The 12,807-nt window shown below is 41.1% G+C and overlaps 1 protein-coding gene and 1 pseudogene across 1 annotated transcript; one reads left to right on the top strand and one right to left on the bottom strand.

The window, feature by feature from the left end:
- The first annotated feature begins 3,331 nt into the window (after window positions 1-3,331).
- On the top strand, window positions 3,332-4,319 carry LOC147990234 (L10-interacting MYB domain-containing protein-like; annotated as a pseudogene).
- Window positions 4,320-5,350: 1,031 nt separating this feature from the next.
- Window positions 5,351-8,106, bottom strand: LOC125532746 (uncharacterized). The gene is made up of 3 exons (XM_087537594.1): window positions 7,750-8,106; window positions 5,458-5,497; window positions 5,351-5,368 (listed from the first exon to the last, which is right to left on the bottom strand). Exons 1-3 carry the CDS (start codon window positions 8,019-8,021, stop codon window positions 5,351-5,353), a joined length of 330 nt encoding a protein of 109 aa, XP_087393720.1. The 5' UTR covers window positions 8,022-8,106.
- Between the last annotated feature and the right edge of the window lie 4,701 nt (window positions 8,107-12,807).

The following is a 12,807-nucleotide window of genomic DNA, read 5'->3' as shown; positions in this document are numbered from 1 at the left end:
CCTATTCGACGGATTCCAGGAACAACCTTCTTGGAAAATGATGTCAAAGGGGGAGAGAGAGATCACATCAAAGCTTATCATCAGGGAGAGAGAGATAAGCTTATCATCAGGGAGAGAGAGATCACATCAAAAGCTTATCACCTAAGGGGGAGAGAATACTCAAGGATCCCATATATTAAGGGGGAGAAAGAAATCTCCAAGGGGGAGAGAATACTCAAGGATCCCAGATGCTTGATGTTCAAGAGGAGAGATGCCACATGTCTTTTTGGGGGAAAGACATGTTCATATGAACTCATTTGAATTTAGTTCTATTCATATCCTTCAGCTCTGATTTTCTGTTTCCTATGTTCTCCCAATATCCCATGTAAGATTCAGGGAGAGCAAGACACCTAAGGGAAAGAAATCAGTCAAATTCATTGCATATCTTTATTCTTGGGGACATGTTGAATTCAATATGGTACCTTGTACTCACTCTCTACATGTCATCCCAATCTTGGTATTCTTGTGGTTTCTTTTGTTTGCTCTGGCTAGTGGACGTACCTGTGTTATCTAACCTTGTTTGTGCAGGTTCATTCCATCCTAAGCCAACTCACGACCACAAGGTAAGTATATGCATCAAAATCATGAGTATGAGGAGTTCTTGCTTATGTACATACTGTTTGCAAGAAGGACTCATGAGCATGAAGGTATTTTCCTTGATAATCTTTTGCTCTGATGCATATGGCCAAGATACATGTAACACTTTGCCTACTCTGTCATGGTTATGCTCTCACATGCCTCTCTATTTCATATTTACATGAGTGCATACATGTAGGTTACATGTCCTTCCAAAGCTTTACTTGCTGTTCTTTATATCTTTATCTAAAGCTTTGATGTATGTTGCCATCAATTACCAAAAAGGGGGAGATTGAAAGCACAAGTGCTCCCTAGGTGGTTTTGATAATTGATGACAACATATCTCTTGTTGGACTAACATTTCGATCTAGGATGTTTCAGATAAGTTCAACAATGGAGTGGCATGGACTAAAGGTTGTGGGAACTCCTTCAAGATGCTAAGGACAAAGGATTGGCTCAAGCTTCAAGCTCAAGACTCTTCATTTTATATTTTAGTGATCCAAGATCACATTGAGTCTTTAGGAAAAGCCAATACTATTAAGGAGGGATGGGGTGTTGCTTAATGAGCCTCTTGCTTCATGTGCTTAGTGATATGCTCCAAAACCCTCAGCTACTTTCCCACTTCCACATATGACCTAAACCCTAAGCCAAACTCGGTCCTACCGATTTTTCCTATCCGGCGCCACCGAGTTCCAATTGTCATAAGCCACTGCCAAACCCTAATCATTTCGGTCTCACCGATGGGATCTCGGTCTCACCGAGATGGGCTTGCAAACTCTCTGTTACCCATTGCAATATTCTCGGTCCCACCAAGATATGCAATCGGTTCCACCGAGTTTGCTTGGCCAAATCTCAGTTTCACTTATTACCCAAATCGGTCCCACCGAGTTTGAGTAATCGGTCAAACCAAGTTTTGGATTTACCCTAACCCCAGCACATCGGTCCCACCGAGTTGATCCAGTCGGTCCCACCGAAATCTCTAACGGTCACTAGGTTTACATTTTCGGTCCGACCGAGTTTATTGATTCGGTCCCACCGAGATTGGAAAACTGTGTAACGGTTGGATTTTGTGTGGAGGCTATATATATACCCCTCCACCTTCTTCTCATTCGATGAGAGAGCCATCAGAACACACACACTATTCCAACTCATATGTTCTGAGAGAGAACCACCTACTCATGTGTTGAGACCAAGACATTCCATTCCTACCATATGAATCTTGATCTCTAGCCTTCCCAAGTTTCTTTCCACTCAAATCCTCCTTTCAACCAAATCCAAATCCTATGAGAGAGAGTTGAGTGTTGGGGAGACTATCATTTGAAGCACAAGAGCAAGGAGTTCATTACCTACACACCATTTGTTACTTCTTGGAGAGTGGTGTCTCCTAGATTGGCTAGGTGTCACTTGGGAGCCTCCGACAAGATTGTGGAGTTGAACCAAGGAGTTTGTAAGGGCAAGGAGATCGCCTACTTCGTGAAGATCTACCGCTAGTGAGGCAAGTCCTGTGTGGGCGATGGCCATGGTGGGATAGACAAGGTTGCTTCTTCATGGACCCTTTGTGGGTGGTTGCTTCTTCGTGGACCCTTCGTGGGTGGAGCCCTGTGTGGACTCGCGCAACCGTTACCCTTGGGTGGAGCCCTGTGTGGACTCGCGCAACCGTTACCCTTCGTGGGTTGAAGTCTCCATCAACGTGGATGTAGGATAGCACCACCTATCCGAACCACGGGAAAAACATCCGTGTCTCCAATTGCGTTTGAATTCTCCAAACCCTTCTCTTTACATTCTCGCAAGTTGCATGCTTTACATTCCGCTGCTCATATACTCTTTGCATGCTTGCTTGATATGTATTGTGTGTGTTGAAATTGTGCCTAAACTCCACTTAAACCGAAAAAGCTTAAAAATTGCAACTTGAGCCTTATGTGTCTAATCACCCCCCCTCTAGACACGTCTACTTCTAGATCCTACACCGACGCATCATCCGCTTCGGGCGTCTGCTAGGTTTCCTTGCCGCCGCCTCTTGTCCAGCTAGCCGCCGCCGCCGTCGTCCTTCCTGACGCCATGCAGGGAGGTTAACCAACGTCGCTCCCAACGTCGCAATCGCTGGCCTCCGCCCGTCCCTCTGCTGCTTCCCGTCCTGCTGCACTTCCGTCCTGCACACTAGCTACTCCCATCTTCATGGCAAGCTCCAGTCCGATCGTCCCCGTCCAAGCTCTTACCAAGGTAAGCACCGTCTGTCCTCTCATCTTTCTGCTCCGGACTTCTTTCCTGATCTGCATGTGATGCATGATGTTATGAGTGTATCTGGGTCCGGTGCAATACATGTGTATGTATCTGTGTAGGTTTGAACAATTATCACCGGGTAGGATTGCTCCTATAGATACGCTCCTGTGGCAATCGGCCGAGTGATCTACGCGTACGTTAGTACTAGCACTATAAAGATCAAAGCGAAGATCGTCCAGCGATGTGCGAGTATTATCTTGGTGTTGCTAATCGATTGCTCGTAGTACGAGTAGCACTTCTAATTGTACACTGATTGCTATGCACGTGTATTTGTATGACCAAAAATACTTTGTCATGTATGAATTTGGTGTTGTGGCAGTGAGCTAATTTTTTAATTAAATACATAGTGGGATTTTATTTCTGCTACGTGTTATGTGGTATGGGGGTATGGGGTATGCGCTATTTGATTAAAATTGTAACATTCATTTTATGATAGATGGATAAAGGTAAATCTGGGAAAGCAAATTGGGATCCTGTTGCCCATAAAATTTTCCTTGACATTTGTGTTGAAGAAGCGAATGCAAATAACCGTTCTGATGGACATTTGAGCCCAATTGGGTATGAAAATATGATAAGGAAGTTCAATGAGCAGACAAACAGAAATTATGTTCGCAAGCAATTCAAGAATAGGTGGGATTTACTTAAAAAAGAGTACAATTGTTGGAAGACGTTGAACCAAAAGGCATCTCGCATTGGAATAGATCCTGTTACTAGGAGCATTGCGGCTACCGATGAATGGTGGGCGAATGAGATACAGGTATTGAAGCATTCATATTACTTTTACTTGTTACTTTGCCATCCAATTTCTTAATTAATTTATTTGTGTGATTTTTCTGCAGAGGAATGAGATTGCCGCCAAGTTCCGATATGCTCCATTAGTTGATGAGCAAAGAATGAGTTTTATATTTGATGACCATAGTGTGACGAATGCATATGCAAGGGTCGCAACTCCCTCGTCTCAAGTTGATGCTTCTCAAATTAACATTTAAGAGGGTAATGAGGACGGCTCGGGATGTGAGTTAGATGTTAACCAAGTTACACCCACCAATGTTTCATCTAAAGGTCGAAAGAAGAGATCATGTCCTTATTCACCGAGTCCCAAGATGGTCCAAAAGGCGGTAAAAGATAGTGATGATAAAATGGTATTTAACCGTATGGTTGACCTTTGGGAGAGGAGGGAGATTAGCCGCAATTCGGCGACGTCTCAAACAAATGTGGATCATATGAGAGATGAGATAAAAGAGATGACGACCATGGTGGTGAACAATGGAGGTCGTCCTGGAAGTGATGTGTATTTCTATGCTCTACAACTGTTTACGAAGAAGGAACATCGTGATGTGTTCAGTGCCCTCAAGGATGAGACTGCTAGTGTGAGGCTTGAATGGATCAAGAGGACATGGGATCTCTTTATGAAAAAAGATTAGAACTTCTGTGATGTTATTTTGTTTGAACAAAATTACTTGCTATCGACTTGTACTGTCGTGAACCTATGTTTTGTTTGGAACCTCTTGTTTGCACTCAGATTGTAATATAGGGAAAGTGGATTGTTTGTCACCAATTCGTATGCATCATGGATCTTTTTTCTACTCATTTTTAAAGCCATGTATCATGTTTGACGGCTCAAATTATTTTGTTTTATTGTGTACCAAATTATAATGCATCTATATTGTGTTCTTTATATGACAGATGGATATCTCTATTGAGGATGAAGATGAAGAATTAGATTTCTGCATTCTTGCAATGGCACATTATCTTCAAAACAAAGAGAGGGTGCCCTATGCACCTAGAAGAGCACCAATGATGACAGGGTTGCAATGGGTGCAAGAGAAAGAGATAAATCCAAAAGCATTCTACTCAATGTTTAGGATGCGGAGGTCAGTGTTTTACCCATTGCATGACATGCTAGTTGAGAAATACGGTTTAAAGTCAACTTGCAAAATGTCAAGTAAAGAAGCGTTGGCACTATTTTTATGGACTTTGGGGACATGCCAGACCACCGAAAATATTGCGGATCGATTTGAACACAGTCGGTCTACAATTAACAAAAAGTTTAAAGAGGTTTTAAGGTGTGTATATTGTATGGCTGGTGATTACCTACGACCCAAAGATGAAACTTTCACCCAAGTTCACGACTCGCTTAAAAAACCAAGATTTTGGCCTCACTTCAAGGATGCCATTGGGGCCATAGATGGAACACACATACCTTGTATTGTGCCGGAAAAAGAGCTGCCCAAATATCGGAACAGAAAAGGTGTCACCACTCAGAATGTCATGGCAATATGTGATTTTGATATGAGGTTCATTTTTGTTGTTGCTGGATGGCCTGGATCTGTTTATGACACCCGTGTATGGGCTGATGCACGAGCTGAATATCCTAGTTTCCCACACCCTCCGAATGGTAATTACTCGTACATGCATTTTTTTACACTAGCCTTTTGCTTTAAATTACCGCTCTTCATTGTATTTTTGTTCCCTGTATAGGAAAATACTATCTTGTTGACTCAGGCTATCCAAACAGAGATGGCTATCTAGCACCATACAAAGGACAACGGTACCATGTACCTGATTTCCAACAAGTACCTCCACAAGGGAGAAATGAGACCTTTAATCATCTACATTCCTCACTACGAAACGTCATCGAAAGAACTTTTGGTGTTCTCAAGATGAAATGGCGAATCCTTCTTGGCATTAGGCGTTACAAAGTTGAAACACAAACAATGATAATTACTACATGTACTTGTCTTCATAACTACATCCGTGAGAGCAAACTACCTGATGAGCATTTTGATATGGTTGAGAATGGATCCTATGTTCACGAGGAGAGCGCTTCTCATCACTTTGCACCCTATGATGAAGGCAATATGGGAAGTGTATGAGATGCTATTGCTGCGAGTGTCTTTCCTTGATGAATAGCTTTATTGTGTATGCTTTTGTTGGGAGAACCATGTAATATTTAGAATATCTTTCTTTCTTCTCAAGTACTACGGACGAGTTTTTTCCGTATGTGCGACAATGATCTTCCTTATGTGGACTTGTTATAATTTAGCGATGTTTCAAAATAAATTTTATGTTCGTATGTGCGGCTAAACAATACAAAATAACCCAATTATTATTTCAACAAAAAAAATTAGGGGGTATTACAGACTTTTTATTGGGTATATAGAAAATAAGCTAAACACACAGAGGCTAAAAAGAACTGGATGGCTTATTTTCACTGGGCTTATTTCCACAACGGCTTGTCTGGGGCTTATTTCCACAGTGGCTTCTTCATAAGCCAGAGGTGAAAAGAACTGGCCCTATAAGTATCTTCTTTTTTTCATTTTTTTGGACACATGACCTTTTGTTTTCTTTGCAAATTTCTGAATCCTTGTTTCACTTTTTTCAAATGCAGTTCAGCTCCAGTACACCGTATGCAACACCCAAGTTTATGTTATATGTAGATCAGCTTGCCCAAAGATCAATACAAGGCAGTGTCACAGAGGATCTGCCCGAAACAAATACCCAAGGTGGAGATGTTGCTTCCGCAACACCCGTTATGGATGTGCCGGAGGCTCGCACACACAAGCCAATCCACAAGGGGGAGATGATGTGGGCTCTCAAGAACCACCTAAGGGTGGTATGGAGGGTACTGATGGAAGAGAAGAGACTGTGCACGAGCCACCTCTGAATAACATGGGCGGTGGTGATGATGTGTGTGGTTCTTTGGAGGAGTGGCTACACGCATTGCCTACATTCGAGGAGTTAGAGGTGAGACCCATACAACATTTCATTGTATCACGTATCTTGCTTGACTGCCATGTCAAAACTACTTACTAACAACTAATGTTCCTTTTCCCGCTCTCATCTCTTTTTTTTGTTTTTATGCATTCGCAGCTGCCCCCACATCTTCGTGACATATACAACAAGCACAAAGAGCTACATGCTACAGAACTTAATGCCACGTTGAGCTCATTTGGGAGGACGTTGCAGGTCATGTATTGCAAACGCATGGGCCTAATGTTGTCTGAGGCAGTCAAAGCTGGATCCAGGAGGGATGAGGCCCAAGATGAAGTGGCAGATGTCACTTTCAGTGTATCAGGAGCTCCCACAGCAGGCATGTGCGATGCCACTGAATTGTTTCCGCAGCAGCCTAAGAAACCAGATGGCGTGCATGGGACTACAGCAACCGCTACAGCCACTGCCACCAAATCTTCTCCGCAGCAGCCTAAGCAACCAGATGGCGTGCATGTGACTACAACAACCGCTACAGCCACTGCCACTGAATTGTTTCCGCAACAGTCTAAGCAACCAGAAGGCGCAAAGAGTGGGGATCCAGCAGTTGAAGTGGATCACACAAACACTGTCCCAGGCAAGAAGAGCGACCACATCAATGGCAGTGTTCATGGCAATGTCAATGTTCATAGCAATGCCAAGGGAGAAGATTCTTGCAGCAAGGTAAACATTGAACAAAAGTCGCCTCGCAGCCCAAGCTACCCATTTGTGAATTTGACAAGGAGGCCAGGGACACTTGAAGATGGGCCTTCATTTGGCTTATTTGAACCTGGAAGTGATGACGATTTACCGTTTTAGGATCCGCCACAAGTTAGTAATTCACCTGCACAATCATCTGGTCTATTTGATGTGGACTCTTTCTTGGAGATTCGAGCGAGAAGTCCTTTGTTTGATAGTTCTCCTGGCAGTTCAACTGGTCCAGTTTATGATGTGACCCCTGATACGTCTCCGTCGTATCTACTTTTCCAAACACTTTTGCCCTTATTTTGGACTCTAACTTGTATGATTTGAATGGAACTAACCCGTACTGACGTTGTTTTCAGCAGAACTGCCATGATGTTGTTTTATGTGCAGAAAACAAACCGGCACGTGCCGAGGCAGCCGGCCTCGCGGGTGATCCCGCGGATGTCGGGCGGGCCGTGTCCGCCGGCCCCGTTGCCGCGGACCCACTTCACGGCGACCTTCTTGCCGGTGCGGCGGTCGTGCGCCTTGAACACCTCGCCGTAGGTGCCTTCTCCAAGCACCTCAAGCTTCTCATAGTCGGAGATGCTACCGAACGCGTACCGGGGCTTCTTGCCGCCATGGACGCGCGGTTCTTGTCCCGCCGCCGGGCGCTTGCGGATGGCCGTCGGCATGATCTGAGCTTAGAACGCGCGCCGAGAGCAGATCAAAGCAAGAGGGGCGGGGATTCGTGTGAATCGGGAGCAGAGGAGATCGAGGTGGATGGGAGGAAGGATCGAGGATGAGGATTGAGGAGGATAAGGATCGAGGACAAGGAGGATCGAGGCTGTTTATGGGCTGGCACTGGCGGCGCGCGTCTCCGAATTGGCGGGGGATTCAGACAGATTTTGGGTACGCGTCGCGTTTACGCGGGTGACGCTTTTTTTTTGAAACTTACGCGGGTGACGCTCGCAGTCGCAGGGACAGCTCACTTTGAAATCTCTTCGTCACGCGCAAGGCAACTCGTACGCCATTCTCTCTCTTTTTTTGTTCCGTTTTATATATTTTTATTTTTGCGAATACAGATTTTTTTTAAAAATGTTCAAACACTTCTAAAAAATTCAAGACTGATTTTAACTGTGTGAAAACTTCTTAAAATTACATGAATATTTCTATAATATTCATGCACACATATTTTCCATCAACTCAAGGTTTTTTAAATGTGGACACTTCTTTTTGCCTTTTCTATATGAAAATATATGAACATTTTCAAATTTGTGAACACATTTTTACAATAAATGAAAAATTATTACAAAGGCATGAATACATTTTAAAATTACAAGAAGATTTTTAAATGTGTGTACACTTCTTTCAGTTATAAAATTTTATTAATTACTTGATGAATAAACTTTAATACTCCCTTTATAAAGTAGAGACCTACGTACTATATTAATTTATAGAGGGAGTACTTGATAAACAATTTAATATGCCCATGCATTGCACCAGGAGAAAATAGTACCCTTGCATTCAGCCATTTTAGTCCTTAAAAACTACACCATCATCAATTGCCACGACGAAATAGGCCATGTGTTGCAATGGGGCCGCACCCTCTTACTGAAAAACCACATCGTTTAGTCAACTAAGTGTCGGCATAGAACCACATTGCGCAAGACATGAGAATTCACTCTGTGCATTTAAAAAGCGAACTGAAAAACCATACGAAAATAAACCGAACCGAACCAATTTTATGGTTTTTATGGTTTCTGGTTTCGGTATGGTATGAACTTTTCATACCGATTTGAACTTGGTTTTTATGGTATATACCGGAAAACCGAACGGTTAACCGAGTAAACCGAAATAAAAAATAAATTTATATTTCTTGAGATGAACAACCATACAAGTTGTCATTTTTCTTGTACATGAGTCAAATGCACTACTAAGCACGTAATTTTTTCTTGTAACATAGTCATTTTTCTATTTTTAAAATGCTAAGCACGTCCATAACCATCAACAGATGAATCAATGCATGCATATATACTTATATATATAGTCATATACTATTTGTGTAGAATAGTATGTGTTTTGAGTCATAAATTTGCTAATTATTATTACATCATTTCCAAATTCGCGTCAACTTTGGTTTTTATGGTATATACCGAAACCATACCGAAACAATTTGGTATATACCGAAACCGAACCGTATTTTAATTTCATACCATATTTACCGAAGTATTAATACCGTACAAACTGAAAAACTGTATAAATCAAACCATGTAAACCGAATAAACCGAACGCACTGGGTGAATGAGAATCATAGTCGATGAAGCTCCAACATAGTTTTCTGCCATTTTTTTAGCGGCGAGGTTGGAGTTTCTCGTCATGTGGCAAGATTTGATGTCAGGTGCTTAAATATATGCAAGGGTTCAACTGCGATGACTACAACTCCGGCGCACTGGTCCTTATGGGCACGTGCACAAAGATTTTCCCATTGACATCGACAAGGTCAAACTGGCTCCGGCAGAGAGCGGCGACATCAACTCATTCTTGCGGCAGTAGTGGGTGTTCGATGGTCTTAGAGTCTCGATGTAATTTTTTTAGATGCCTTGTACTTCCAGTGACCTTTTATAGTAGATGTGGTCTTTTCGCCTAAAAATCATAAATAAGATGCAACCCTAAAAAATTAAAATGAAAACGATATATCCAAGTTATTAAATTTTTATTCGGCTGTACAATTTTTTAGAAATTTAATTAAACAATGTATGTATGTTAACACTTTAACTTAACCGATCTTGTAGTAAGACATGGGTTTAACATTTTACGGATGACCATTTTTTATAATACAACATTCATTAATTATGTTTGTACTTAGAAAGTACTCTCTCCGTTTTTATTTACTCCGTATATTAGAGTTGACTGAAGTCAAATTTCATAAAGTTTGACCAAGTTTATAAAAAGAAAATTACCATAACAAATCTATACGATGAGAATGTACATTGAATAATGAATCTAATGGTATTGATTTATTGTTATACATGTTAATATTTTTGTCTATAAATTTTGTCAAAGTTTACAAAGCTTGACTTTGATCAAAGCTAATATGTGGAGTAAATAAAAACGAAGGGAGTAGCATGTTATTTTCTCCCATGATTACTAGTAAGCTGAAACAAATAGCAAAGTAAAGCAATTAGCAGTTAGGTGACGTGCAACCAGAGTATAGATTGGCTGATATTTTCTCCACTATCTGACAGCTTAACTTGACAACCGCAAATTTCTAAAAGAAAGTAACGCCAAAAGCCGAGGACAGGTTGCCACGCAAACATAGTAACTTTCATAATAAGCAGCTTACGCATAGAAAATACTTCTACTTGATTTGGTAATGCAAAATACTCATATACTAGTACAGTAGGATTTTGTAGTGCCGTGGTGGGATTTTGTAGTGATGTCCCTAAGGATAAAAATCCCAGCGATTCCGTCAAAACCCGCTTTAATCTCAGAATTGGATGTGGCGTTGCTGCATCTTTTGGAGTCCAGGCACCTTGAGCAATTTATACGTACAAAGCACATCTGAAAGTGGGCAAAACGCATGTTAAAAGGCTATTAGCACTGAAAGATAAGCTCTCCACCAGGAGCTTGGTTCATTTGTTTCCTTCTGCTGCCTGTGTAAGGGGCATGGCTATGTTCCTCTTACTGTGCAAATCCAGCTCACATACAGCGCTGCAATAAATGGACCAGTCCAAGAAACGTAGCTTGTTCGTTCGCTTCCATTCAATCATTCGTTTGTTTTGATTTTTTTCCTTTATTTTCTTTTCTTTTTCTTATAAACTTTTATTTATATTTTGAAAATCCTAACACATAAAAATTGGTATGTGAATAGTTTGTGCATTGTTTAAAAAATGTTTCTGCAGTGTTAAAAAATTGTTCGCGCAACTTTTATAACTTTTGATGGCATTCAAAAAATATATACATTAAAAAATGTTCACATGTTTCAAACACAATGTTTGTGACATCTTAGTAAAGGTTTATCCAATGTAAAAAATGTTTGCACAAATCAAATAAAATATGTTTTGTACCACTCAAAAAAATGTATGTCACATTTTAAAAAATGTCCACGCATTGCAGAAAATATATTAGTGACATTTTTACAAAATGTTCACACAGTATAGAAAAATGTTCGCCTAGTTTTTTAAAAATGTTTATTTTTTGTGAGGTTTTTAAAAATGTTTATACAATGTAAAAAATTGTTTCACGTAGTTTTAGAAAAATGTTCATTTCCATTAAAGATGTAAAATGTGTATTTGCAAAATGTAACACTGTATCCGAAAAAGTGTTCAAAACATGTATTTTAGGAAAATGCACATTACGTATTTGAAAAATGTCCAACGTGTATCAAAAAATTGTTTCATGTGCACGCTAAAAACGTACATTATGTACTGTGAAAAAGTATATATGTGTTGAAGAAAAGGAAACTGATAAAAACTGACAAGGGAACAAAAAGAAAAGTAAACGAAAACCAAAGTAAACCAAAGTATAGCGAATAAAGAAAGAAAAACCAATGGAAAAACAAAGAAAACCAAAGTAAAAAAGAAGAAAAAGGAAAAAACCAAAGAAAATCAGTGAAGAGAAAGAAAGATAAAAGGAAGGGGAAAAAAAGAGAAGGAAACCAGAGCGAGCGAACCATCCAGCTACCACAACGAGCCGGAACGAAGCGAACCTACAGGCGCAGCGAGCATCTGTGCTAAAATGGGCTGGCCCGCTAGTGCCGCCCGCAGATGACCTGATAGATGCACCCACTAACCGACCCCTCGTAGTGACATTTGGACAAGTTATTTTTTTCCCCGTGGAATGGTTTTTGAACCGTCTACTGGCCGGTGCATCTTCTTGGCATCAGAAAATAGTCCACAGATGGAGCTATCACTCTCCATGGACAAAGAGGGTATGACTGTCGCAGTGGATATATTTGGTATGTACCAATCCAGTTGCTCATGAGAGAGACAGAGCAAGAGAGTATGCTCAGTCCCACTCCTTTATATCCAGTTGATGGGTAAAGGGAAGAGAATATGCTACCGAGAAAATGCGCCCAATGAAGGCCGGCCTATAGATAGCTAAAGAGGATCAAACCAGCACCACTGCTGCCTAGCTAGGCATGATAGGAATGAACATTAGCATATAGAATCAGGCTCCAATATATCTTCTCCACATGCTTTTTTTTTCTCCCTTTCTTTTCCACTTTCTAGATATTGCTAGAGGGATCACGTGAAGATTTAAACGCAAGATTTGGACCTGCCTCTTTGATTCTCAGAACGAGACTTATACCAAGTACCATGAACGGCTCTTGATGCTCTGAGAATCATCCAATGGAGATGAGTTGGAGAGCGAAAGAAAGAGAGAGAGGCATAAAGGTTCCCCTTTACGATAAAATTTCAAACTGGCCAGGAACGTGAGCAAGGTACATCCATGTATCTGGTCTCACGCATCTCAACT

Source organism: Triticum urartu, chromosome 1A (genome assembly GCF_056163025.1).
Source record: "Triticum urartu cultivar PI428250 chromosome 1A, HENAU_Tu73, whole genome shotgun sequence".
Classification (NCBI taxonomy): domain Eukaryota; kingdom Viridiplantae; phylum Streptophyta; class Magnoliopsida; order Poales; family Poaceae; genus Triticum; species Triticum urartu.
This window is presented reverse-complemented; position numbering and strand designations above follow the sequence as displayed.

Coding starts and splice junctions, on each gene's coding strand:
- LOC125532746 (XM_087537594.1), bottom strand. CDS start 8,021: ATGCCGACGGCCATCCGCAAGCGCCCGGCGGCGGGACAAGAACCGCGC. Junction 5,498..7,749: donor GGCTGCCTCGGCACGTGCCG/GTTTGTTTTCTG, acceptor AGATGATTAAAG/GTCTCATTTCTCCCTTGTGG.